The sequence below is a fragment of the Oncorhynchus tshawytscha genome, linkage group LG05, assembly GCF_018296145.1.
Source record: "Oncorhynchus tshawytscha isolate Ot180627B linkage group LG05, Otsh_v2.0, whole genome shotgun sequence".
NCBI lineage: Eukaryota > Metazoa > Chordata > Actinopteri > Salmoniformes > Salmonidae > Oncorhynchus > Oncorhynchus tshawytscha.
In genome coordinates this window covers 70,696,073-70,719,349 of record NC_056433.1, presented here as the reverse complement: position 1 = coordinate 70,719,349, position 23,277 = coordinate 70,696,073, and the positions used below count along the sequence as shown (strand labels likewise).

General features: G+C 41.4%; 1 protein-coding gene across 4 annotated transcripts; it reads left to right on the top strand.

The window, feature by feature from the left end:
- The first annotated feature begins 1,933 nt into the window (after window positions 1–1,933).
- b4galt6 (UDP-Gal:betaGlcNAc beta 1,4- galactosyltransferase, polypeptide 6) lies at window positions 1,934–23,172 on the top strand. 4 transcript variants are annotated; one of them, XM_042322312.1, is made up of 11 exons: window positions 2,441–2,553; window positions 8,030–8,129; window positions 8,723–8,839; window positions 9,187–9,300; window positions 10,727–10,851; window positions 11,320–11,436; window positions 11,636–11,823; window positions 12,640–12,762; window positions 12,865–12,966; window positions 18,166–18,247; window positions 18,646–23,172. In XM_042322312.1, the coding sequence occupies exons 3-11, from the start codon at window positions 8,740–8,742 to the stop codon at window positions 18,715–18,717; spliced, it is 1,023 nt and encodes a 340-aa protein (XP_042178246.1). In that variant the 5' UTR covers window positions 2,441–2,553; window positions 8,030–8,129; window positions 8,723–8,739; the 3' UTR covers window positions 18,718–23,172. The 4 variants fall into 4 exon arrangements, with proteins under 4 accessions (XP_042178247.1, XP_042178245.1, XP_024277975.1 ...); XM_042322313.1 differs by lacking the exons at window positions 2,441–2,553; window positions 8,030–8,129 and adding an exon at window positions 1,934–1,956; XM_042322311.1 differs by lacking the exon at window positions 8,030–8,129 and having other exon boundaries at window positions 1,974–2,553.
- The last annotated feature ends 105 nt before the right edge of the window (window positions 23,173–23,277 follow it).

Below are 23,277 nucleotides of genomic sequence, written 5' to 3'. Positions count from 1 at the left end.
CGTTATATGACGTTATATAACATTATATGATAACTTTACTTTTAAAAAAAATACGTTTTTGAACACAACAAATACAAAAAAACAGAAATATACAAACAAGAGTACATAAACCTAACAGACAGGGGTATTACATATCAAGATTCATTTTACATTTGTTAAATACTTTTATGGTGCGTATTGCTTTTTTGTTTTTACATTTACTGATCATTTCAAAATAATATTTCAATTCTATCTTAAATAATGTGAAGAGGGGTTTGTTCTCTGCCCCTTTCATTTTATGGATAAAGAATCTTCGATGAAAGATAAACAAATAAAAAATGAGTTAAATCAGGGTCCATATCATTTGGATCAAAATAAAACATAACATCAGAGTCTCTCAAATTAACATTAATAGTAGTTTATTTTAAAATAAAATGTTCTTACTCACTCCAAAATCTGGGTCACAACCACAAAATACACATTTGTTATCAATAGCTATTTTAAATCTATGTAAAGGTCTTTACAGGGTAGATTCTATGAATGAGTTTTTATGATACTTCTTTCACCTTATTAGATATACAATATTTACCAGACAACAACGAAACTTTGATCCAGTTCACTTGTCCTAGGGCTGCATTCTAGTACATTCATTTTAGCAGAGGGAATAGTAACATATTGACATAGTTTCCTTATATACATGTTATTACATTTATAGTTTAAAATGTCAATTTCTTCTGATTGTATTGAGTCTACAAAATCCTCAATTGTTGCACTTAGAGTATTGTTATATTCTCCTAAAAGAAGAATAGCACCTTTAGGGACAGCTCTAACAACAATTTGATACTCCTCAGGAGTGAATGTAACATTGTTGTTCTCATGAATGCTGGATAATCATATAGTTGTCCATCATTATTTAATAATTGTTTAACCCAAATAATATTGTTGTCAAACCAGTTCTGGAAAAACAAAGACTTGTTTTTGTATCTTATGTCTTTATTATTCCAGATTGTTTACCTATGTGGGAAAAAAATTGTGTTTGTACATGAGGTTCCAAGTTAGAAGTACTTGTTTATGAAAGTTTGCAAGCTTAATAGGGATTTTACCCCTATCAAAGTTGCATTTTAGTAAGAATTCTAGACCACCAATCTGTTGGAATATTAAATTAGGGATGATATTCCAAATGTAATCCTTATTTCTTAAATAGTTTTGTAACCATTTAATCTTAAATATTATATTAGAGGTTTTAAAATCCAGAGCATTCAACCCTCCCTCACTTTGGGTGCTACATATTACCGCTTTAAAAATTTATAAATAATTAGGTTTATTTCTCCATATGAAGTTAAATAATTCAGTATCAGCCATTTTAGTTACTGACAGAGGAACATCCAAGGCAAGGAAGGTATAAACTAATCTGGGCAGACCTTCAGATTTTGATAAAAGTGCACATCCAGATAAAGAAATATCTCTTAATAACCAGGAGTTAAATCTCTTTCCAATTTTCTCTACAATAGAAGAGACATTTAAATTGGCCCTTACTTTTGCTAACTTTAATACCAAGATATGTGTTCACATCTTTTACAGGGATATTACATACTGAGTTTAATTCACATCTTTTCAACGAAAAAAAATTCACATTTCATAATATTCAGAGATAAACCTTATACATGTGAGAAGGCATTAATACACTCAATAGCTTTCCTGACTTTAATATGATCTTTCAAAAAAAAATGGTGGGGTCGTCAGTCACTTGTGAACACCTCACATCTTGGACCTGTTGTGCCACCTCTGAAATCACACAATCTTACAAATTAAGAAAAATATAATCTACTAATTAAAATAGTCGATTTAGTATCTCGAAATGTTTAGATAGTATGTCGACATACTATCTACGTTTACAAAAATCGTGGCGGGGATGCGCTTCCATGCAATCAGAATCGTCAGCTATCCCTGCTGATTTGGTGAAGTAGTTTGCCAAGTGTGAGTGTTTTGGAAACATAGTTGAGACTTACTTGTGTGTGGTGGGGGGAGGAGGCAGCGGTGCAGCTTCCACCCGATGGTCTTCTTTTAAATCTTCAACGCCGGGCGAGAAATACATATCTAAACATGGACCAGTATAACGAGTATTCCTAAGAAATGTGCCAGTATTAGTTATTTGTCTACACATAAGTAGCTAACGGTTTCACTATGCCGGATGGACAGTGTTCTTTGATGCTTGGCAGTTCCTGATGCAGGCCTATTTTTTTCGATCTGGAAATTTCTTGACAGGAAAACCAAGATTGGGCAGCTTGGCTAGCTATCCCAGTATTACCCTTTTCGCTGCATCCCCGACTCAAATTATGCGGGTTATGTCGTTGCATTGATTTTGCATGACCATATAATCTACTTTTAGCATGTCAATTTAAGTATTATTTTTTTATTCAAACATATTTTATGGGATTAGCGGTAAATCAGAAACAAATATGGTGAATTGGAGGCGGCTGCTGCGGGTATCGAACCGCTCCTTTTTGGCCTTAATTTTTTTCTTCTCCATGTCTACGACGTGTCTTTACTTCATATATGTTGCTCCTGGAATAGGTGAGTTAATTAGCTAACTAAACACGATCAACTAATGATATCTTATCGCTAACTACCCAACCATGGCATCATCAGGGATGCTTTCATGGCAACTAGCTGGCTAACGTTACTAATTAGCTTGTTGCTAGCTAGGTGGATGGCTGGCTAGCTAGCTAACGTTACTCAAATCAGAGTTAATTCATCGTGACTGTGTGGCCAATCGGACAAGTTAGCGATCAGTTTACAAACTGTTAGGATTAGTTAGTGAACCGGTACCTTGTCGATCTAAGTTAACTAGCTAGTCATGTGGATGATTGCGTTATGTTGCTACAGTACTACCACGGATCTGTGCAAAACTGCTACAGTAGCTAGCTAATTATATATTTTTTTAAAAATGTAATTCTTGCTGATGTGAAACATAAGGTGCATATCAACGTATGTTTCGAAAATCGGTTTGAAAGCGATTATTATTCACTTTTCTAAATGTCAAGCAGCGTCGGGATTGTAGTTCACATGGAACCAAATATGGGCGAATGTAACTGTTGAAAACCCTAGCAACATACGGAGTAGGGTTTTTGAGAGCTATGTTGCTGCTAGCTAGCCAGCCAGCCAACTACCGTTAGTTAGCTAGCAGCACAATATAGCCAACTACCGTTAGTTAGCTAGCAGCACAATATAGCCAACTACCGTTAGTTAGCAGCACAATATAGCCAACTACCGTTAGTTAGCTAGCAGCACAATGTAGCCAACTACCGTTAGTTAGCTAGCAGCACAATATAGCCAACTACCGTTAGTTAGCAGCACAATATAGCCAACTACCGTTAGTTAGCTAGCAGCACAATGTAGCCAACTACCGTTAATTAGCTAGCAGCACAATATAGCCAACTACCGTTAATTAGCTAGCAGCACAATATAGCCAACTACCGTTAGTTAGCTAGCAGCACAATGTAGCCAACTACCGTTAATTAGCTAGCAGCACAATATAGCCAACTACCGTTAATTAGCTAGCAGCACAATATAGCCAACTACCGTTAGTTAGCCAGCAGCACAATGTAGCCAACTACCGTTAATTAGCTAGCAGCACAATATAGCTAACTGGTTACTGTAGCAACATTGACTGAGAGCTATCCCGATTTTGCAACTTGTCTGCTTGCTCGGAAACCAGCCGTCTAACAATGTAATAAGCTAGCAAGTTATCCTAACTAAATCATTTTCTTTCAGGGATTTCATAAAAAACATTTAACTGATGATTGACTGGGTCTGTTAGCTACCCATTGGCAACAAGCTCTTATAAACATCTGTCATGCTTCTGTCAATCCTGCTAGCTAGCTGGTTTAGTAGCTAGGGTACAGCTAAAATGATAGGTCTATATTTATTTCACATGAACAGAGAGTGAGCAAGGTAACCTAGAATAGGACCCATGTCTATACCATTAGTCAGCCAATGCTTACTAAGATGGCAATAGACCAGCTGTTTCCAAGTAGGTTAACACTTGTCTTGAAAGTTATTTTGGAGCCGTTTGTTTCTTTGATCAGCAAATTCATTGTCCCATGGGCAAAATCTCTCTATAGCTAGCAGTAGCTAAAATTACTTGGGCCTTTTGTTTTCTGAAGCAACACAGGCTTTTGTTTACACATAGTTAACCAGCTGTTAAGCCTATGTCCATAGTCACACACTGTAACTATGAATGGTACAGTGTTATGGCTACTGCTAAGCCATAAGGATCACATTATGGACATAGTGCTGATATTATAACTACTGTTCTGCAGCACTGTTTTGACAAAGACAACAGACAGCCTGGAGACACAAACCTGGTCCCAGACTTGTCCATGCTGTTAAAGTAACTGTTCAGTTAAAATCTCACTTAAAAGTTAATATTCTGTTAACTCATACCCAAATAATGTTGTTCACTCATACTATATTCATATTTGTGGCCAAAGCATATATTGGATGGAGAAAAAAACACTTATAAACCCCACCTCAAACTTGTACCTCAAACAGACTATAAAAAAAAAAAGCTTGCTATTTCCTCATTGAGAAAGTCATGATCCTGAGGAAGATGATCTGGTCATTCAGCGGTCTACTTGCATTAATATTTTTAATGACTGGTATATGTCCACATCATTCTGTTGTTGGGGTACACCCACACCAGTCCAACACAGAACATGTGCTTTTTAACATGCTTAATTACCTTTTTTTGGTAGGAAAACTATTTCCCTCATTATTGTAAGTCATATAGGTCATATTTCATAGAAATCTGGAAACACTACATAAATGTTTAACTATGACCATAGGAGTTGGCAAGACTGCACAGAGTAATTCTCTGTTTGATATCTCAGGAACTTCCCACTGACTATGTCCCGCCTACATTTGCAATTTGGGCAACTCTGGCTACTGTAGCGTTTGTCACATTAGCTGAAACCTAACCCTTTCTCTTCAAAGACTATCTCAGACAAAGCCGTTTTCAGGCCATGCATGGATGGTTTCTACTGAGGAGCTGGTCAAGTCAGCACTTAGAGAAAAAAAAAAATAATACATGGATCAATGTGTTTAGTTTTGATGGCAAAAAAGAGATTCACCTGACTTTGTATACCATATGTTAGGGGCCTACTGGTTAAAATGTTTGATTTTGAAACTGCACAGAAATAGAGCGGGGACATTGTTTTTAGGCCTAAATGTCATGGGTGTGGTCCACTGACTGGTTCTGTGTGGCTGGCCTGGGATGACCTGTCTAGGGCTTTGGTTTTGTTGTGGTGTGCTGTTCAGTCCCTGCAGGGTTCTGTGTGGCTGGCCTGGGATGACCTGTCTAGGCATTGGTTTTGTTGTGGTGTGCTGTTCAGTCCCTGCAGGGTTCTGTGTGGCTGGCCTATGATGACCTGTCTAGGCATTGGTTTTGTTGTGGTGTGCTGTTCAGTCCCTGCAGGGTTCTGTGTGGCTGGCCTGGGATGACCTGAGGCATTGGTTTTGTTGTGGTGTGCTGTTCAGTCCCTGCAGGGTTCTGTGTGGCTGGCCTATGATGACCTGTCTAGGCATTGGTTTTGTTGTGGTGTGCTGTGCTGTTCAGTCCCTGCAGGGTTCTGTGTGGCTGGCCTGGGATGACCTGTCTAGGCATTGGTTTTGTTGTGGTGTGGTGTGCTGTTCAGTCCCTGCAGGGTTCTGTGATTCCAAAGTGTTTAGCAAAATGAACAATGTCCTGCATATTATGAGGGCTTGTAAGTTGGACCTATCACTGCACTATTTCTGCATAGAAGAGGCAAATCATTGCAATATTATCACATAAAATGGACCCATCACCACAGTACAAAAAGGGGGCTCGCAATTTCAACCAATAACTGCATAATATGGCTAAATCAAGCCACGTCAACAAACATCTTCCCATGTCAGTGCATTTTTGCAAAAAATTCATAGCATCTTTAAATGCAAAAATGTCAGAATTGCTGCAGCAAAATCAACTATTTCCCCCCTGCAAATATAACAAAACATCCTGGAGTGACTGGCTGATGTGGTAATTGTCACCAAAGTTGTTAGCTCTCCCAGATGAGCACAGTGACACAACTGACTGGATGGGGACAAAAACTCATTTCAAACGTATAATACCGCTCAAATTTAGGGGTCACATAGAAATGTCCTTGTTTTTCAAAGAAAAGCACATTTTGTCCATTTTTAAAATAACATCTAATTGATCAGAAATACAGTGTAGACATTGTTAATGTTCTAAATGCCTATAGTAGCTGGAAACACCTGATTTTTAATGGAATATCTACATGGGTGTACAGAGGCCCATTATCAGCAACAATCACTCCTGTGTTCCAATGGCATGTTGTGTTAGCTAATCCAAGTTTATCTTTTGAAAGGCTAATTGTTCATTAGAAAACCCTTTTGCAATTATGTTAGCACAGCTGAAAACTGTTGTCCTGATAAAATAATCAACAAAACAGGCTTTCTTTAGACTAGTTGAGTATCTGGGGCATCAGCATTTGTGAGTTCGATTACAGGCTCAAAATTGCCAGAAACAAATCACTTTCTTCTGAAACTCGTCAGTCTATTCTTGTTATGAGAAATGAAGGCTATTCCACGTGAGAAATTGCCAAGAAACTGTAGATTTTGTACAACGCTGTGTACTACTCCCTTCACAGAACAGCGCAAACGGTATCTAACCAGAATAGAAAGAGTGGGAAGCCCCAGTGCACAACTGAGCAAGAGGACAAGTACATTGTTTCTCAAACTAGATGCCTCACAAGTCCTCAACTGGCAACTTCATTTAATAGCAAAACACCAGTCTCAATGTCAACAGTGAAGAGGCGACTCCAGGATGCTGGCCTCCGTTCTTTAATATTGGATGTTCTGTTTGTTTGTGCGCCTTGTCTCCAATGATTGGGACAGTTTGATTATGTAACGGGTCTGGATTATATAGTCAGTTGGTCACAGTTCGTATTCCACAGTTAGCTACGGTCAGCAGCACAAAGAGTATGTTACACACACACACACACACACTCATCTGTGCTTTTACATTGTTTAAAAAGTGTGATGATGCCCTAGTTGTGATGGCACAGCACTGACCCTGATTTGCAAATGTTTGTGGTTCAGACTCAGTCTTACACTCTCTAATAACAGTAACAAGGTTTATTTGCTTTATGCTGTTAGGCTATACTATAGGCTAGTCAGAGCTGCAGTCCTGGTTGAAGCCTTGTTACTTAGCCTGAAAAGGCGTCTGTGAATGTATTTGTTAGCGTTTCATTGGAATGGGCTCGTAGTGCTTGACCTGTCCTCGCCCCCAACCCCTCTGGTCGAAGAAAGTCTGGCTGCTTCTGATAAGACTGCTCAGAGGCGATAATTTTTACCGAAGTGGATACACTCACGCATACACACATTAATGCTTGCACACTGTACACATACACAGGGTACGCACACACTGCAGACTGAGAGGGTGTCATACTTATGGAATCCATCATTCAACAACACTGTCATTGTTTGCTGTGGCAGGTTTGCATCCTTATAAAGATGAAAGAACTGAACTGCCACACAGGATCAACTTAAGGTCCTCTGTAATGGGTGATAAAGCAAGGCATGCAGAAGGTGTGCTAAAATGCGGGGCTGGGAGAGTGTGGTGTCTGGGTGAGAGTTTGTGGCGTTGCAATCTGTGTGTGTATTTGATGATGTGACTGTGTTTGTAATTGATTAAATGCTTGAGTGTGTAAACTGACAAGGTGTGTGTGTGTGTAACCTTAGCTGATGAGGTGTGTCTGTGCACCCTGGCTGTTTTGCTGCAGTAGTGAATAGTGGTAAATGATTCAGGGCCCTGCTGCCTGTCTGTAGTCTACCGTGAGTCTGAGTTCCAAATGGCACCCAATTCTCTATATATCACACTACTTTTGACTGGGCACCATAGTGTGTAGTGCACACTATAGGGTGCTATTTAGGATGCAACCTGAGACAGGGAATTTCCTCTTATCGTGCCTCTTATCTTGCCCGTCGGCCCGGTGCGTCTCATCGCTAGCTGCTGCTGGGCGTTAAACCGTGGCTTTGGGCCAGTGACAGCGAAGGTTGTTCCTTTATGGCCAAGAGGCTGAGGGAGAGGAAGCTTTAACGCTGATGACGTGAGTCTGCTAATTTACTGTCACTGCACGTAGGAGTCACTAGACTGGTACGTGAAGGGGGTGTAATTGAACCACTCAAAACACTTCTGATTTCACTCTTCCTTTTTCTGTCCCTCTCTCTATTCCTCCCTGTACCTGTATTCCCCCTCCCTTGTTGTCCTCCATCTCTCTTCCATCCTCTCTCTCTTCCTCCCTGCACCTGTATTCCACCTCGTCGTCCTCATCTCTCTCGCTCTGTCCCTGCACCTTGTCGTCCTCATCTCTTCCATCCTATCTCGCTCTGTCCCTGCACCTCGTCATCCTCATCTCTCCCTCGCTCTGTCCCTGCACCTTGTCGTACTCATATCTCTTCCATCCTCTCTCTCTCTGTCCTTGCACCTTGTCGTCCTCATATCTCTTCCATCCTATCTCTCCCTGTCCTTGCACCTTGTCGTCCTCATATCTCTTCCATCCTATCTCTCTCTCGCTCTGTCCTTGCACCTGTATTCCCCTTCTCTCCCCGTCTTCCTCTTGTTACCTCTCTGCCCCGCTCCGGCTTATTACCTCCATCTCTCTCTCCACCATCTCCCCCTCTCTCCACCCCCCTCTCTCAGCCAACACCTACTTCTTCATGGTGCAGGCCCAGGGTATCATGTTGAGGGATAACGTGAGGACCATTGGCCAGATGATCAGACTTTACACCAATAAGAACAGTACCCTCAACGGCACAGGTGAGTTGGATTGGAGACCCCCGTCCCACCAACCCGTCTAGCCAACCTCCTGTATTAGCAGGGTAGTAGGCTTGACAGTGCTTTAACCAACATGGGACGGTGGGCAGCCAGAAATCCCATAAATGGCCCTCGCTCACAATCTGAGGGAGTGAGAATTGCTATTTTCCTTCTGTTCTTGTGATTTTTGCCTGCACTTCGTCTCATGTTGTTTGAACTGCCCCCCCACACACACACACACACACTACCTATTAATCAGCATGATCCCTCTCTTAGCTACCTAAAAGGGGGAAGATGGGAAAAGTCCAAAGAAAAACATTTATTTACATGTCATTGTTTTGTTTCTGTAGATTACCCAGATGGCAGTAACTCCAGTGAATATATGGTTCAACCAACCACATACCTTCCTGAGAACTTCACATATGCCCAGAACCTCCCCTGTCCAGAACGCTTACCTTCTATGAGTAAGTAACCAGAATACTAACCTTCAAACATCAATTTGCCAACTAAGAGAATCTTACTGAGATCAGGTGATGATATTATGTAACTACTCTCATGAGGTAAGCTACTCTTTGGTGTGTCTTTGTGCCGCCTCTCTCTCTCATCTTTGTCACACTGCCTCTCTCTCTCATCTTTGTCACACCGCCTCTCCCTCACTAGGCTGTTATCACGCTGGTTAGATCTAGATGGATGCTCTGGCAAAAGTTAAATGTTTTGCGTTAATGATAATCCCCTCTGTGCTGTCAGTGAAGTCTGAAGACAAATGGGAGGACTGTTCTATGGCACACATACAGTTTGTGTAACCAAACAGTAAGAACACCTGCTCTTTCCATGACAGACTGACCAGGTGAAAGCTATGATCCCTTATTGATGTTACCTGTTAAATCTACTTCAATCAGTGTAGATGAAGGGGAGGAGACGGTTACATTTATTTTTAAGCCTTGGGAAAATTGACATGGATTGTGTATGTGTAATATACAGAGGGTGAATGGGCAAGACAAAAGATTTTAAGTGCCTTTGAACGGGGTATAGTAATAGGTGCCAGGTGCACCGGTTTGTGTCAAGAACTGCAACACTGCTGTGTTTTTCACACTTAACAGTTTCCTGTGTGTATCGATTGTGGCTGCTTTGCGTGATGTGTTGTCTCTACCTTCTTACCCTTTGTGCTGTTGTCTGTGCTCAATAATGTTTGCCATGTTTTACGCTGCTACCATGCTGTGTTGTCATGTGTTGCTGCCTTGCTATGTTGTCTTAGGTGTCTCTTTATGTAGTGTTGTCTCTCTTGTTGTGCTGTCCAATGTTTATATTATATTTTAATCCCAAGCCCCTGTCCCTGCATGAGGCCTTTTGGTAGGCCATCATTGTAAATAAGAATTTTTTTCTTAACTGACTTGCCTAGTTAAATAGAAAATCAAGAATGGTCAACCACCCAAAGGACATCCAGCCAAATTGACACAACTGTGGGAAGCATTGGAGTCAACTTGGGCCAGCATCCCTGTGAAATGCTTTTGACACCTTGTAGAGTCCATGCCCTGATGAATCGAGGCTGTTCTGAGGGCAAAAGGAGGTGCAACTCAATATCGTAATGTTTTGTACACACACACATTCTGTCAGTCTAGCGCTTCGGGCTCATAATATATTTTTTTAGTTAAATTTGACTTTAATCACATTTGGTTTGTGGTGACGGGGTCTATTCCAGCTTTAGTCCTACCACTATGTTCACGTCAATGCGTGATGTGTGTGTCTTCTGGTTTAAAAACCTGTGATTACTGACCGTATGACAGTCTTTAGTTGAATGTTAAGTGTTGTGCCGTCTTTGTAGGGTGTCCTTCCCCATAGCTATGTATAGTAGTGATGTTTGTTAAACAGGTCTGTGTTGTGTATTCACAGAGGGTCCTATAGATGTGAATATGACTGAGATTCCTATGGAGGAGATTGATCTGAAGTTTTCTAAGTATCTGGATGTTCAGTTTGGTGGCCACTGGAAACCCAAGGACTGCAAACCACGCTGGAAGGTAGGACTGTGGACATGTAGGACTGTGGACATGTCAGTTATTTTACTACTTTTCTTATCTCTTATCAATATAGAAATGTAACTGTAGTCATATTTCTATTCACCTGTCTTTATTTTATTTTATTAGAAATGTATCTTATGCTTCCCCTGAATTCAAAACACATGAGCTTATACATGCTGTGGGTATGTCTGACTGTCCCCGCTCTGACTGTCCCCGCTCTGACTGTCCCCGCTCTGACTGTCCCCGCTCTGACTGTCCCCGCTCTGACTGTCCCCGCTCTGACTGTCCCCGCTCTGACTGTCCCCGCTCTGACTGTCCCCGCTCTGACTGTCCCCGCTCTGACTGTCCCCGCTCTGACTGTCCCCGCTCTGACTGTCCCCGCTCTGACTGTCCCCGCTCTGACTGTCCCCGCTCTGACTGTCCCCGCTCTGACTGTCCCCGCTCTGACTGTCCCCGCTCTTTGTGTAGGTAGCCATCTTGATCCCGTTCCGTAACCGCCACGAGCACCTTCCCATCCTTTTCCAGCACCTCACCCCCATACTGCAGAGACAGAGATTGCAGTTCGCATACTACGTCATCGAGCAGGTAACACCATTTTCTGTTTGTCTGTAAACAAGATCTGTTGTTACTGCCCACATTTATACTGTCATCCTATTTGTTCTCTTTGTTTTGTCAACTCTGCCACCCACTGGTGAGAAATATAGAATCTATGATGTAGACAGAGCCATGTTATTTAATGTGTCTTTCTCTCGTTCCTCCATCTTTCCCCCTCTCTCTCCTACAGTCTGGGACGCAGCCCTTCAACAGAGCCATGTTGTTTAATGTGGGTTTCCTGGAGGCCATGAAGGATCTGGACTGGGACTGTCTGGTGTTCCACGATGTCGACCACATCCCAGAGAATGACCGTAACTACTACGGCTGTGGTCAGATGCCTCGCCACTTCGCAGCCAAACTGGACAAGTACATGTACCTGTAAGTCACTGAACACGCCCAGGGCACACAGCAAGTCACAAGTGACCTTGTCATGACCTGACTAGTTATGAACATGTCGTGTCAACAAGTCAATGCCCCAGGCACATCTTCCAAGAAACACTTAGAAAAGCACTTCATTAGACCGCCTCCTCATTCAAGGGGAAAATAGGACCTCTGATCTTGTTTAGTGACCGAAGATGAGACATGGAGAGTTGACGCTCTCCCATAACCATACTATGGTTTCACTTCCTGCATGGTATTTGAGACATGTACTGAAGAGTCTCTTTATGTTGATTTATTTATGGTCATTATTGTTAAATATTTTACATGTTCCTTTTCTTTCATTACAGACTTATTTCTACAACAAAAGGAATTAATGAATGTTTTCATGATTTTCTCTGAGTTTTGTTCAATGTGAGAATAATTTGGGAATAAACCGCTTCATTTAAACAGGCTGTAAAACACAGGCTTGAAGGCTAAACCATGTTGTCATTGGCTCTTACAAAGTCCTGAAGTAAGGCTTAGTTTATGAACAGATTATCCTCTCTGGTTATGTGTGCATCTCTTCTAAATTTGATGGCTGTATTGTACGTAGTCTGAAAACCTAATTGTGTGTTGTAACACAGCCAGACTTGTTCTTTGTTGCTTGGTGCTTACCTTTGATACTGACTGGTAAGGTTTCTCACTTTTTCCCTTGTTGTTTTAACACTCACTCGCTCCCCAGGCAGAGCTTGGCTATGTAGTTGTCTGTCCCCTGTCTGTGTGTATGTGTTACAGGTGTGTATGTGTAACAGTGTCTGTGTGTGTTTTGCACAGTCTACCCTACAGTGAGTTCTTCGGTGGCGTGAGTGGACTTACAGTGGAGCAGTTCCGCAAGATCAACGGCTTTCCCAATGCATTCTGGGGCTGGGGAGGAGAGGATGATGACCTGTGGAACAGGTCAGTGAGTTTGTCAGTTGGCTGTGTGTTTGAGGGAGACAGACATGTAATATCTAATTGGGTAACTTAGTGAAAGACTATCTGTCCCCTTCTCTCCCCCAGAGTGCACTATGCTGGTCTGAATGTCACGAGGCCGGAGGGAGAGATGGGTAAATACAAGTCCATCCCACACCACCACCGAGGAGAAGTGCAGTTCCTCGGCAGGTCAGTAACGCGCGCACAGACACGCATTAGCTGTGCATCGACGGTGGCGTCACCATGTCAAAGAATGTTTACCTAGCATTACCTTAAACGTCAAATTAGCTTTGCTCTTTCAATACTCTCTGCTCTGGTAAAGGTTTCTATCTCCTTATAGGGTTCATTGTTACTCGCTACTTGAATGCAGCTGTTTCCTCATCCATTACTCCCCATTGAGCAGGTTGTCCAGCGCCCTCTGCAGGCAGGGATGTCGCTGCATTTAAATCAAATTTTATTGGTGTTCGCTTTAAATTGCTTCTATTCATCTTAATTATCAATAACTTTAATGTTATTGTACTCATGGAACAGTCAACTGTGTGATATATTTCAGACTTTCTGACTATCACAATTCTGTAGTCCTGCTAGCCTTGGTGTACACAGAGAGATATGATCAATAGAATAGGGGTTGCTTTCCTTCCAGGGTTTGTGTAGGTGTTTGCTCTGCCAGCTTTGAGTTATTTAACCTCCTGTTCATTGGCCTAGTCCCTTTTGCCCTGTTGAGTCATGTCTCTTTACTCAAGTAAACCAGGTCTCATCCTCATACAGCCTCCAGAGTAACTCTGTCCTAGAGGACTGATCCTCATACAGCCTCCAGAGTAACTACCCTAGAGCACTGGAGGGAGGGACGGACAGCGTTTAGTTTATTTGGATCCCCATTAGCTGTTGCACATACAGCAGATACTCCCTGTTCCCGGGGTTCAGAGTAGGGGGAGAGTTTCTCTTTTGGGGTTAGGGTTTTCCTTCTGCAACTGGAGCAGATAGCTTTAATGCTAATGAATCAGCTTACACTAAGGAACCTTCTGGGGTTCTTATGCTTGTGTGTACAGTGCATTCAAATTATTCAGACCCCTTGACTTTTTCCATATTTTGTTATGTTTCAGCCTTATTCTAAAATTGATTAAATGTATTACATTTATATAAGTATTCTGACCTTTCACTCAGTACTTTGTTAAAGCACCTTTGGCAGCGATCACAACCTCGAGTCTTCTTGGTTATGACACTAAAAGCTTGGCACACCTGTATTTGGGGAGTTTCTACCATTTTGTTCTCTGAAGTTCCTCTCATGCACTGTCAGGTTGGATGGGGAGTGTCACTGTACAGCTATTTTCAGGTCTCTCCAGAGATGTTCGATTGGGATCAAGTCTGGGCTCTGGCTGGGCAACTCAAGAACATTCAGAGACTTGTCCCAAATCCGCTCTTGCGTTGTTTTGGCTGTGTGCTTAGGGTCATTGTCCTGTTGAAGGTGAACCGTCGCCCAGTCTGAGGTCCTGAGCGCTCTGGAGCAGGTTTTTATCAAGGATCTCTGTACTTTGCTCCGTTCATCTTTCCCTCAATCCTGACTAGTCGCCACTACCATGTTTCACCGTAGGGATGGTGCCAGGTTTTCTCAAGATGTGACACTTAGCATTCAGACCAAAGAGTTCAATCTTGGTTTCATCAGACCAGAGAATCTTGTTTCTCATGGTTTGAGTGTCCTTTAGGTGCCTTTTTGGTAAACTCCAAGCGGGCTGTCATGTGCCTTTTACTGAGGAGTGGCTTCCGTCTGGTCGCTCTACCGTAAAGGCCTGATTGGTGGAGTGCTGCATAGATGGTTGTTCTTTTGGAAGGTTATCCCATGTCTACAGAGGAGCTCTGTCAGTGACTATTGGGTTCTTGATCACCTCCCTGACCAAGGCCCTTCTCCCCCGACTGCTCAGTTTCCAAATCATGTCCAATCAATTGAATTTACCACAGGTGGACTCCAATCAAGTTGTAGAAACATCTCAAGGATGATCAATGGAAACCAGATGAGCTAAATTTAGAGTCTCAAAGCAAAGGGTCTGAATGCTTATTTGATTAAGGTATTCCTGTTTTTATTTTTAATACATTTCTAAAAACCTGTTTTCGCTTTGTCATTATCGGGTATTGTGTGTAGATTGATGAGAGAAATATTTTAAAATAAGTCTTATACAATGTGGAAAAAGTCAAGGGGTCTGAATACTTTCCGAATGCACTGTATGTGTAACTGATAGATGCGCACACACACTACATGTTTTTAAATGTATGTAATCTGTCTTTTTGTTATTTGTCGTACCACATGAAGATTAGCTGTCTCTAATGGGGATCCTAATAAGTCAAATCAAATGCTGAAGATAAGGTTCCCCCTAATTTCATTAGCATTAATGCTAACTAAGGATTCCCCTGGTGTCATTATGCTTATGCTAGCTAAGGATCCCTGTGGTGTGTAATTGATTTGGTGTCAATACTAAGTGCTAATGTAGTTTTGTGGAAATTATTCAACTATTTATGTTGAATATAATAACTACTTTCTTTAATCTGACTCCAATATTATGTGAATAAATGCAACTGGCTGTGTGTCTCTGAATGACGGCCTAGGAACAGTGGGTTAACTGCCTGTTCAGGGGCAGAACGACAGATTTGTACCTTGTCAGCTCGGGGGTTTGAACTTGCAACCTTCCGTTTACTAGTCCAACACTAACCACTAGGCTAACTTGCCTGCTATACAATTATTACGAGACTACAATAGCTAATCCTGGCGACCAAAGTTCTAGCATTAATTTGAGCAAGCAGATCAGAGACGTCAAGGTGTTATCCAAGCATGTATAGTGTAAATCAGTGGTTCCCAACCAGGGGTACTAGGACTCCTGGGGGTACTTGTCCTATTCATGCGGGGTGCTTGAGAAGACTCATGAGACCATAGGCCTACTGGTAAAATGCACATGAGGTGGTACTTCAGGGATACTCCGGGCAGAGCTAAATTCAGTTGGTGGTACAGTAAATGAAAACGGTTGGGAACCACTGGTGTAGATAACTACCAATAGTAGTTAAACTACATTTTATAAGCATGTATAGTCATTCAAATAATTACTCCATGAACCAGGAATGCATTTACTCAATTCAACTAATAGAATGTATTAGTCATAATAAACACTCAAACAATTGGTGTACATGAAATACATTAGACTGTGTAATTACCATCACCAATAGACTTAGACTTACAGTGCCCTCAAAGTCTTCAAACCCCTTGCCTTTTTATGCATTTTGTTACAACCTGAATTTTAAATGGATTAAATTGAGATTATTTTGTTGTCCCTGGCCTACACACAATTCCCCTATGTCAAAGTGGAATTATGTTTTTAGATATTTTTACACATAAACGAAAAAGCTGAAATGTCTTGAGTCAATAAGTATTCAAACCCTTTTATTATGGCAAGCCCAAGTAAGTTCAGGAGTAAAAATGTGCTTAACAAGTGACATAATAAGTGGCATGGACTCTGTGTGCAATAATGTTTAAGATGAATTTTGAATGACCATCTTATCTCTGTACCCCACACATACAATTATATGTAAGGTCCCTCAGTCTAGCAGTGAATTTCAAACTGAGACCAGAGGTCTTCCAAAGGGCTCCTATTGGTAGATGGTTAAAAAATAAATAAAAAGCAGACAATGAATATCCCTTTGAGCATGGTGAAGTTCTTAATTACACTGGGTGGTGTATGAATACACCCAGTCACTACAAAGATACAGGCGTCCTTCCTAACTCAGTTTCCAGAGAGGAAGGAAACTGCTCAGGGATTTCACCATGAGGCCAATGGTGACTTTAAAACAGAGAATTTAATGGCTGTGATGGGAGAACTGAGGATGGATCAGCAACATTGTAGTTACTCCACAATACTAACCTGATTTGACCGAGTGTAAAGAAGGAAACTTGTACAGAACAAAAATATTCCAAAGCATGCATCCTGTTTTCAACATGGCACTAACGTGATGTATTGCCTCAACCTTCTTTCCCTTTGTGTTGTTTGTACCCTGTTTTGTTCTGCTACCATGTTGTATAGCTACCATGCTGTGTTGTCATGTGTTGCTGCTGTGCTATGTTGTCTTCGGTCTCTCTTTATGTGGTGTTGTCTCTTGTCGTGATGTGTGTCTTGTCTTTATATTTTTTTATCCCAGCTCCCAACCCCGCCGGAGACCCTTTGGTAGGCTGTCATTGTAAATAAGAATTTGTTCTTAACTGACTTGCCTAGTTAAATAAAATGTAGTACTGCAAAAAAAGCAGCAAAGCAATTCCCTTGTCCTGAATACAAAGTTGTATGTTTGGGGCAAATCCAATATAACACATTACTGAGTATCACTCATCATTATTTTCAAACCTAGGGGTCGCTGCATCATGTTATGTGTATGCCTGTTTTTTTCAGTATAAAAAATAAACGGAATGTAGCTAAGCACAGGCAAAATCCTAGACGAAAACCTGGTTCAGGTTGCTTTCCAACAGACACTGGAAGATGACTTCACCTTTCAGCAGGATAATAACCTAAAAACAAGGCCAAATCTACACTGGAATTGCTTACCAAGAAGACAGTGAATGTTCCTGAGTGGCCAAGTTACAGTTTTGACTTAGGTCTGCCATAGATTTTCAAGCAGTTTTATCTAGCAATTATTAACAACTAATTTGGCAGACCTTGAAGAATTTTGAAAATAATAATGGGCAGATTTTGTACAATACATGTGTGGCAAGCTCTTAGACTTACCCAGAAAAACTCACAGCTGTAATCGCTGCCAAAGGTGCTTCTACTAAGTATTGACTTGGGTATGAATACTTTATGTAAATTAGATTTGTTTCATTTTCAATCAATTTGCAAATATGTCTGAAAACAGGTTTTCACTTTGTCATTATGAGGTATTGTGTGTAGATAGGTGAGGATGAAACATGTATTTTGAATCCATTTTGAATTCAGGCTGTAACACAAGATGTGGAACACGTCAGGTTATGAATACTTTCTGAAGGCACTAACGTGGTTACCCATGTCTTCAGTTAAGAATCATCTCTAAGAGTAAACTTGTGTGTAATACACACAGGAGCTTGTTAGCAACTTCTCAAAGTATGGAGAAATTCACTGTCCTTTTAAACCAAATTCAAGCAGAAACTTAAATGAACATTTAAAAAAAATAAAAGACAGGAAAACACATCCAGATTCTAATCAACTCAATTTAAATTATAGGAACGCACCGTGTTGCTCCCTCTTTGAAATGTCCTCTGTCCGACAAACAAATCTGTACCACTTACAGTACAATAAAACATATCAAAATTCATAGCTCTTTATTAACTCTTGAAACAGTCCAAACATTTACAATTTAATTCACACTTACATTCATTTCCTCAAGTTTTCATCAGTCTTCACACCAACGTGTCCGTGCTCCCAGGGATCTGTGGGAACATCTCTTCTCCATGAATTCCACAGATAAGGTGTGTTTGACCCCTGTGACAGCCCACAAATGGTCAGCCATCCAAACACAATGTCATAAATCGTGATGGAGTCATCACGCTGGACCTCAGGGCCTGCAAATCACCAGTCACAAGTATATCACCTTCTCTCATTTTTCCACCACACGAACTAGGCCAATCCTCTCGTTTCACTGTGACTCCAGGTATAAATCCTACTGTAACGGCTAGCTTCACCACCTCTCCTCTCTTTCCCTGTGTCTGCACCTGAAATGAAACCCTATTCCTTTCGTAGTGAACTACTTTTGTTCAGGGCACCTAGGGAATATGTATTTAAATCTAGGGAATAGGATGCCGTTTTGTGACTGTCAGTATGGATGTTAACTGCTAGCTTATCCTCACCCTCCCTGTCCTCTCTCCAGGTACAAGTTACTGAGGTATTCCAAAGAGAGGCAGCACCTGGATGGACTGAACAACCTCAACTACACCCCTGAGATCTCCCTGAGCTCCCTGTACAAGAACATCACCGTGGACCTCCACCCTGACCTGGCCCCCATTACAGACTACTGAACTCTGACCCCCACTGTCCCTGACCTCATCACACCCCCTCACACTCCAACTGGGACCCCAAAGCAGGGCAGAGGGGGGCTGGGGGTGTGGTGGGAGGCACACCGTGTAACGCTGCCAAGAAACCTTACTCTGAAGAAAATGTCCAACTAAAATATGAAAGCGGAAGGGACATAGGGTCTGTTTAATCGAACAATTGTGTGTGTGTTCTGTGAGGATTGTGGATGTTGAGATGGGGCGGGGTGTGTGTGTCTCTGCATGCCAATGTGTCCATGCTGGCTTTAGCTATTAAGCTACTTAACATCAACATGTCATGATTCAGTGTGAGGAGGGAGAGGCAGTGTTGTTTTCACATCAGATGTTTACTGCAAAGCCTTAAAGTGTCAGGCTCAGCCTCAGAACCATGGCTCTCTGGTTGCCTCCCAAACCACACCCTATTCCCTATATATTGCCCAGGGTCCTTAGTGCTCTGGTCAAAAGTAGTGCACTATATAGGGGAAAAAGGTGCCATTTGGGACTTTGCCTTTATCTCACAGCTCAGCACAGTTTTCATCAACATCTCAGTACCATCAACTTACAAGCCAACAGACATTTTGTGTCTTCACTTTATATCATTTTTACACCGTTCGGCTAAAAAAAATGAAACATATTCCTTAAAGAGGACAGGCGCTAAGTGAAGGTGACTTATTTGTGATGTACATTTTCTGAAATGGTCAAATGTTTATTTTTTTCTCCAGTTTTTGCCTTTTTTTAACGGACGTTTTAAAGCACTATCCTGTTTCTCTGTGTCACATGAGTGTTTTGCTGTTCCTTTGCTGCACTGCTGACACGCATGATGCACAGAGCACGTATGTAAATACTTAAAGCTCGAGCACAGAACACGTATGTAAATATTCAGCCTTTTAAACGCTCAGAGCCTGTTGTTATTCCAGTGGATTTGACTTTTGTTTTGGCAGCTACCTTCCTGAGGACTTACCTGGTTCTTCCATTTAAATGGGAAGATGTTCTAACAATAGATGGCTTAAAAAAGAAAATATACCAATCTCTTAGGCTGACATTCTTTTGCATGCCTTAATTTATTTTATTACCAGATGTTTTTTTTCCTTTAATCATAATTTATATCATTTTGAGATGTCTATATTTTGTTCCAGTTTAGCCTTTTGTGTCTTTTTTTCCCTCGAGGTGCACTGCGTGAAAAGACTTACTGACGTTATGGAGGGTGCTCCTGTACAGAAAGACAGGTCAGAGGACTATAGTCACTCTGGTCCAGGGTGTTATGTCAGGCTTGCTGAGCCTTCAACAGCAAGCCACCTGCAACAACCTGGAGCAGAGCTTAAGACTGAAGATTCTAAAGCTAGATGTCATTTTTCCTCTGGTATTTGTAGTCTGTTATTATGGAGGAGTTTATACAGTGTGTTTGATACAGGATTATGTTTCAAACGTGTGTGTGTGTGTGTGTGTGTGTGTGTGTGGCGCTCATGTATTAGGTAACTGGACCATGTGTTTGAGCATATGTTAGGTGTCTTTAATGAGTGTGAGCTTGCAGATTGGGCAGTGTGTCTGTCTGAACCAATAATTTATATATACACTAGATGACTGACGACAGGCGAGGTTTTGAAGCTACCAGCACTCCATCTTGGCACTCTGTCTACATCGCAAAAAAAATATTTTTGAAACTGTAGAAAGGCATTTATTCATGTTTAGCTCACAATTTAAAAGTATGCATTAAGTGTGTAATAGAGTAAACATACAAATAATTTGTTTTCCTTAAAGTATACTTTATTGAAAGTTCTAATGCTACTGTTCCCATTACTACAACAAAAATACTTGTAATTTTGTCCTGTGTAGAATTTCATTCATTCCTATGGAGGACTGCTTCTTCTGTGGTGTGCCAATATTACTGACCGGTGGCTTCAAAGCCTCTTACTGGCCAATAGCATTAGCAATCCAGGGTTTGTATACATTATTGGTCTGAACTGTGGTGTGTTCCTAATAAGCTTGCAAGGCATTGAGAGGGCCAGAATGAGAGAATGGAAGCTAATGCTAACAGCTAACCCTGTTCTTAAATGGTACAGACTGTAACTTGGGCCATAAAGACTTGAAATTCTTAAATATTTAGCACTAAGATTAGCAAGGAAAAATGTAGGAGGTATTTTATTTTTTACTTTGTTTTTTTTCTTGTACATAGTTGTTTCTCATACACTTCATATTTATGCATAATGTACTTTTCTGTGTTTTTCTAGTGATTTGTTCATTTGTCAAGTGTACTTCTCAAGTAGAACTGCTCTATTCAAACAACCCAGGTTTTCTCCATAACAGTACTGCAAGAATGCAGGAGAACGAGAGTGTGAATCAAACTGGGATACTCCTGTCCTGCTCCAAACATGGGGTTTGTTGGAAATGGCACCCTGTGTCCTAAAGTGCACTACTTTCGACTGGACTTCTATGCGTCCTGGCAAAAAGAAGTAAACCATACAGGGAGTAGGGTGTCATTTGGGACACAACCTTGCTCTCTCGGTCCTGTCACTCTTGTAGTGCTGGGGAGGAACAGTCATTTTTGTTCATAAGCTAAAGTGGTTAACAAAGCACCAGGCTAAATAAAGTCTGTCTTTGTTTTGTCACTGACGTGGCTACAACGGTCACATAAGACCTCAATGGTGTATTTCTGACCAATCAGATGAGGCGAGACAGAATCTAAAAAGACATTCTTTTGGAGGTGGTCAACCGTGCCAAAGTTCCACTTCTGTTACCCATTATCATCATTCTACCTACCTCTCTTCTGCACTTATCTCTACTCGTCTTTCCTTCCTTCCCCTTTTCATTCTCTTCCCATGAGGTCCTCTATTGTGTCTCAGTAACTCGTCAGTGTTGAGAGAAACCTGACAGACTAGTGTTGATCATAGGGATCAGGGTCAAGGTATTAAAAGCGATATGACATACTGTATACAAGGTATTTCTCTGTATATGGCTCTGGGTATAGGTCAGTGTTTGGGGCTTCTCTTGTGCTATGCCTTATGCTCCGTAACAGATTTTTGCAATGCTGGATAAATGCTCTCGCTGTTTTTATACCTTGCAGAAGATGTGAGCAGCCTAGCTGTCGTCCCTCTTGAGGGCATTATGAGTTACTGTAGCAGAGACACTGAGTCGGTGGCTTCTTTCTCTGGATCCCGTCATCTTACTTGCTACAAAGGATCCGCTTCTTTGTATCTAATCCTGTTATTGTCTCTTTCACTTTGTTCAGGGAACAGTTTGAAGAGATTAATTATGGAAAGCATCCATCACTGGAGCTGGTCTAGGATCAGTGTTCTGGCTGTGTCCCAAATGGCCACACCCTCTGTACATATTTATTGTTATTGCCTCTGAGGGGAGTGGGGGGAGGGAAGGGTAGGTTAGGGGGCTGCCGGGCAGTGTGCTGGCTATACCCGGTCACAAGTGGTTTGGTTTACACCCCCAGCTGACCTGTGAGGAGGGCAAGGACCTCCCTCACCCTTCCTACTGCCTCTGTATAGTTTTTTTCTTCTTTCAAATGACTATATTCACCACTACACAATTAGTAATGTGGACTATTACATTTTTGCAGTATTCATATTTGTGCCTTTTTCCCTCGGTTTTCACTTTGCATTCTTGCTTGAAAGATACAGTAAAGGTTTGGATTGTTTTTGAACTGAAGTTAGAGTGCACTTTTCTAATTCATTTATTTATTTTTTCAGTCAGTTGCTCTGATTAAGACGCACGATACGTTTCCATGACAATGGGCTGAGTAGGTGTGTATCAATGATTGTCTGTAATACATTTTTCTGCTATTCAGAGGTCTGGCTGCTTGGACCATGTACAATCCTCTTGAATCCTCAGCTCTCCAGTCTCCTCAATATGCTCTGCTCTGTTTGAACAAAGAGTCATAACTGGAGCCAGAGGGCAGACTCTCGCTTTACTACCGTCCGCCAGGAAGTGCAGAATGACGCAGAGGAAGTAGTGACTTTTTAAAATTAGTGTCACCTGGTCTACAAATCATAAATTCTCATTTGAGGTCAGGCATATTCATTTCGACTTTGTGGGTTTGTAATTTTTAGATTGTTCGGAGGACTCATTTGTGAAAATAAAAGACCTTTATTCGTTGTAGCGCCTTCTCATGCGCCACACACCTTCTCGCAGTTCTGTCTTGTTCTGCAATTTTGTTGCCTATAGTCATGTGCTATAATTCCCCCCAGACATCAGACAACTTTTTACATGGTGAAGCCGACCGGTTAGCCATCTTGTCAATCTTCCACAATCTTTGGTATAACAGCCAGTAAAAGAGTACTAGAGTTGAACTGTTAGACTTTGTAAAGTTGTTTTTCTTTTTGTCAACAATAAACAACTTCATTGCCAGGTTCTGGGAAACACCTCTGAAGTCTGACGGATTTTTTTTGAATGTGTTCTTTTTCTGCATCTTCGACCACTGGTCCTTAAGCTGTGTTTAAAATCAAGTGGGAATGTGGTAATTACCA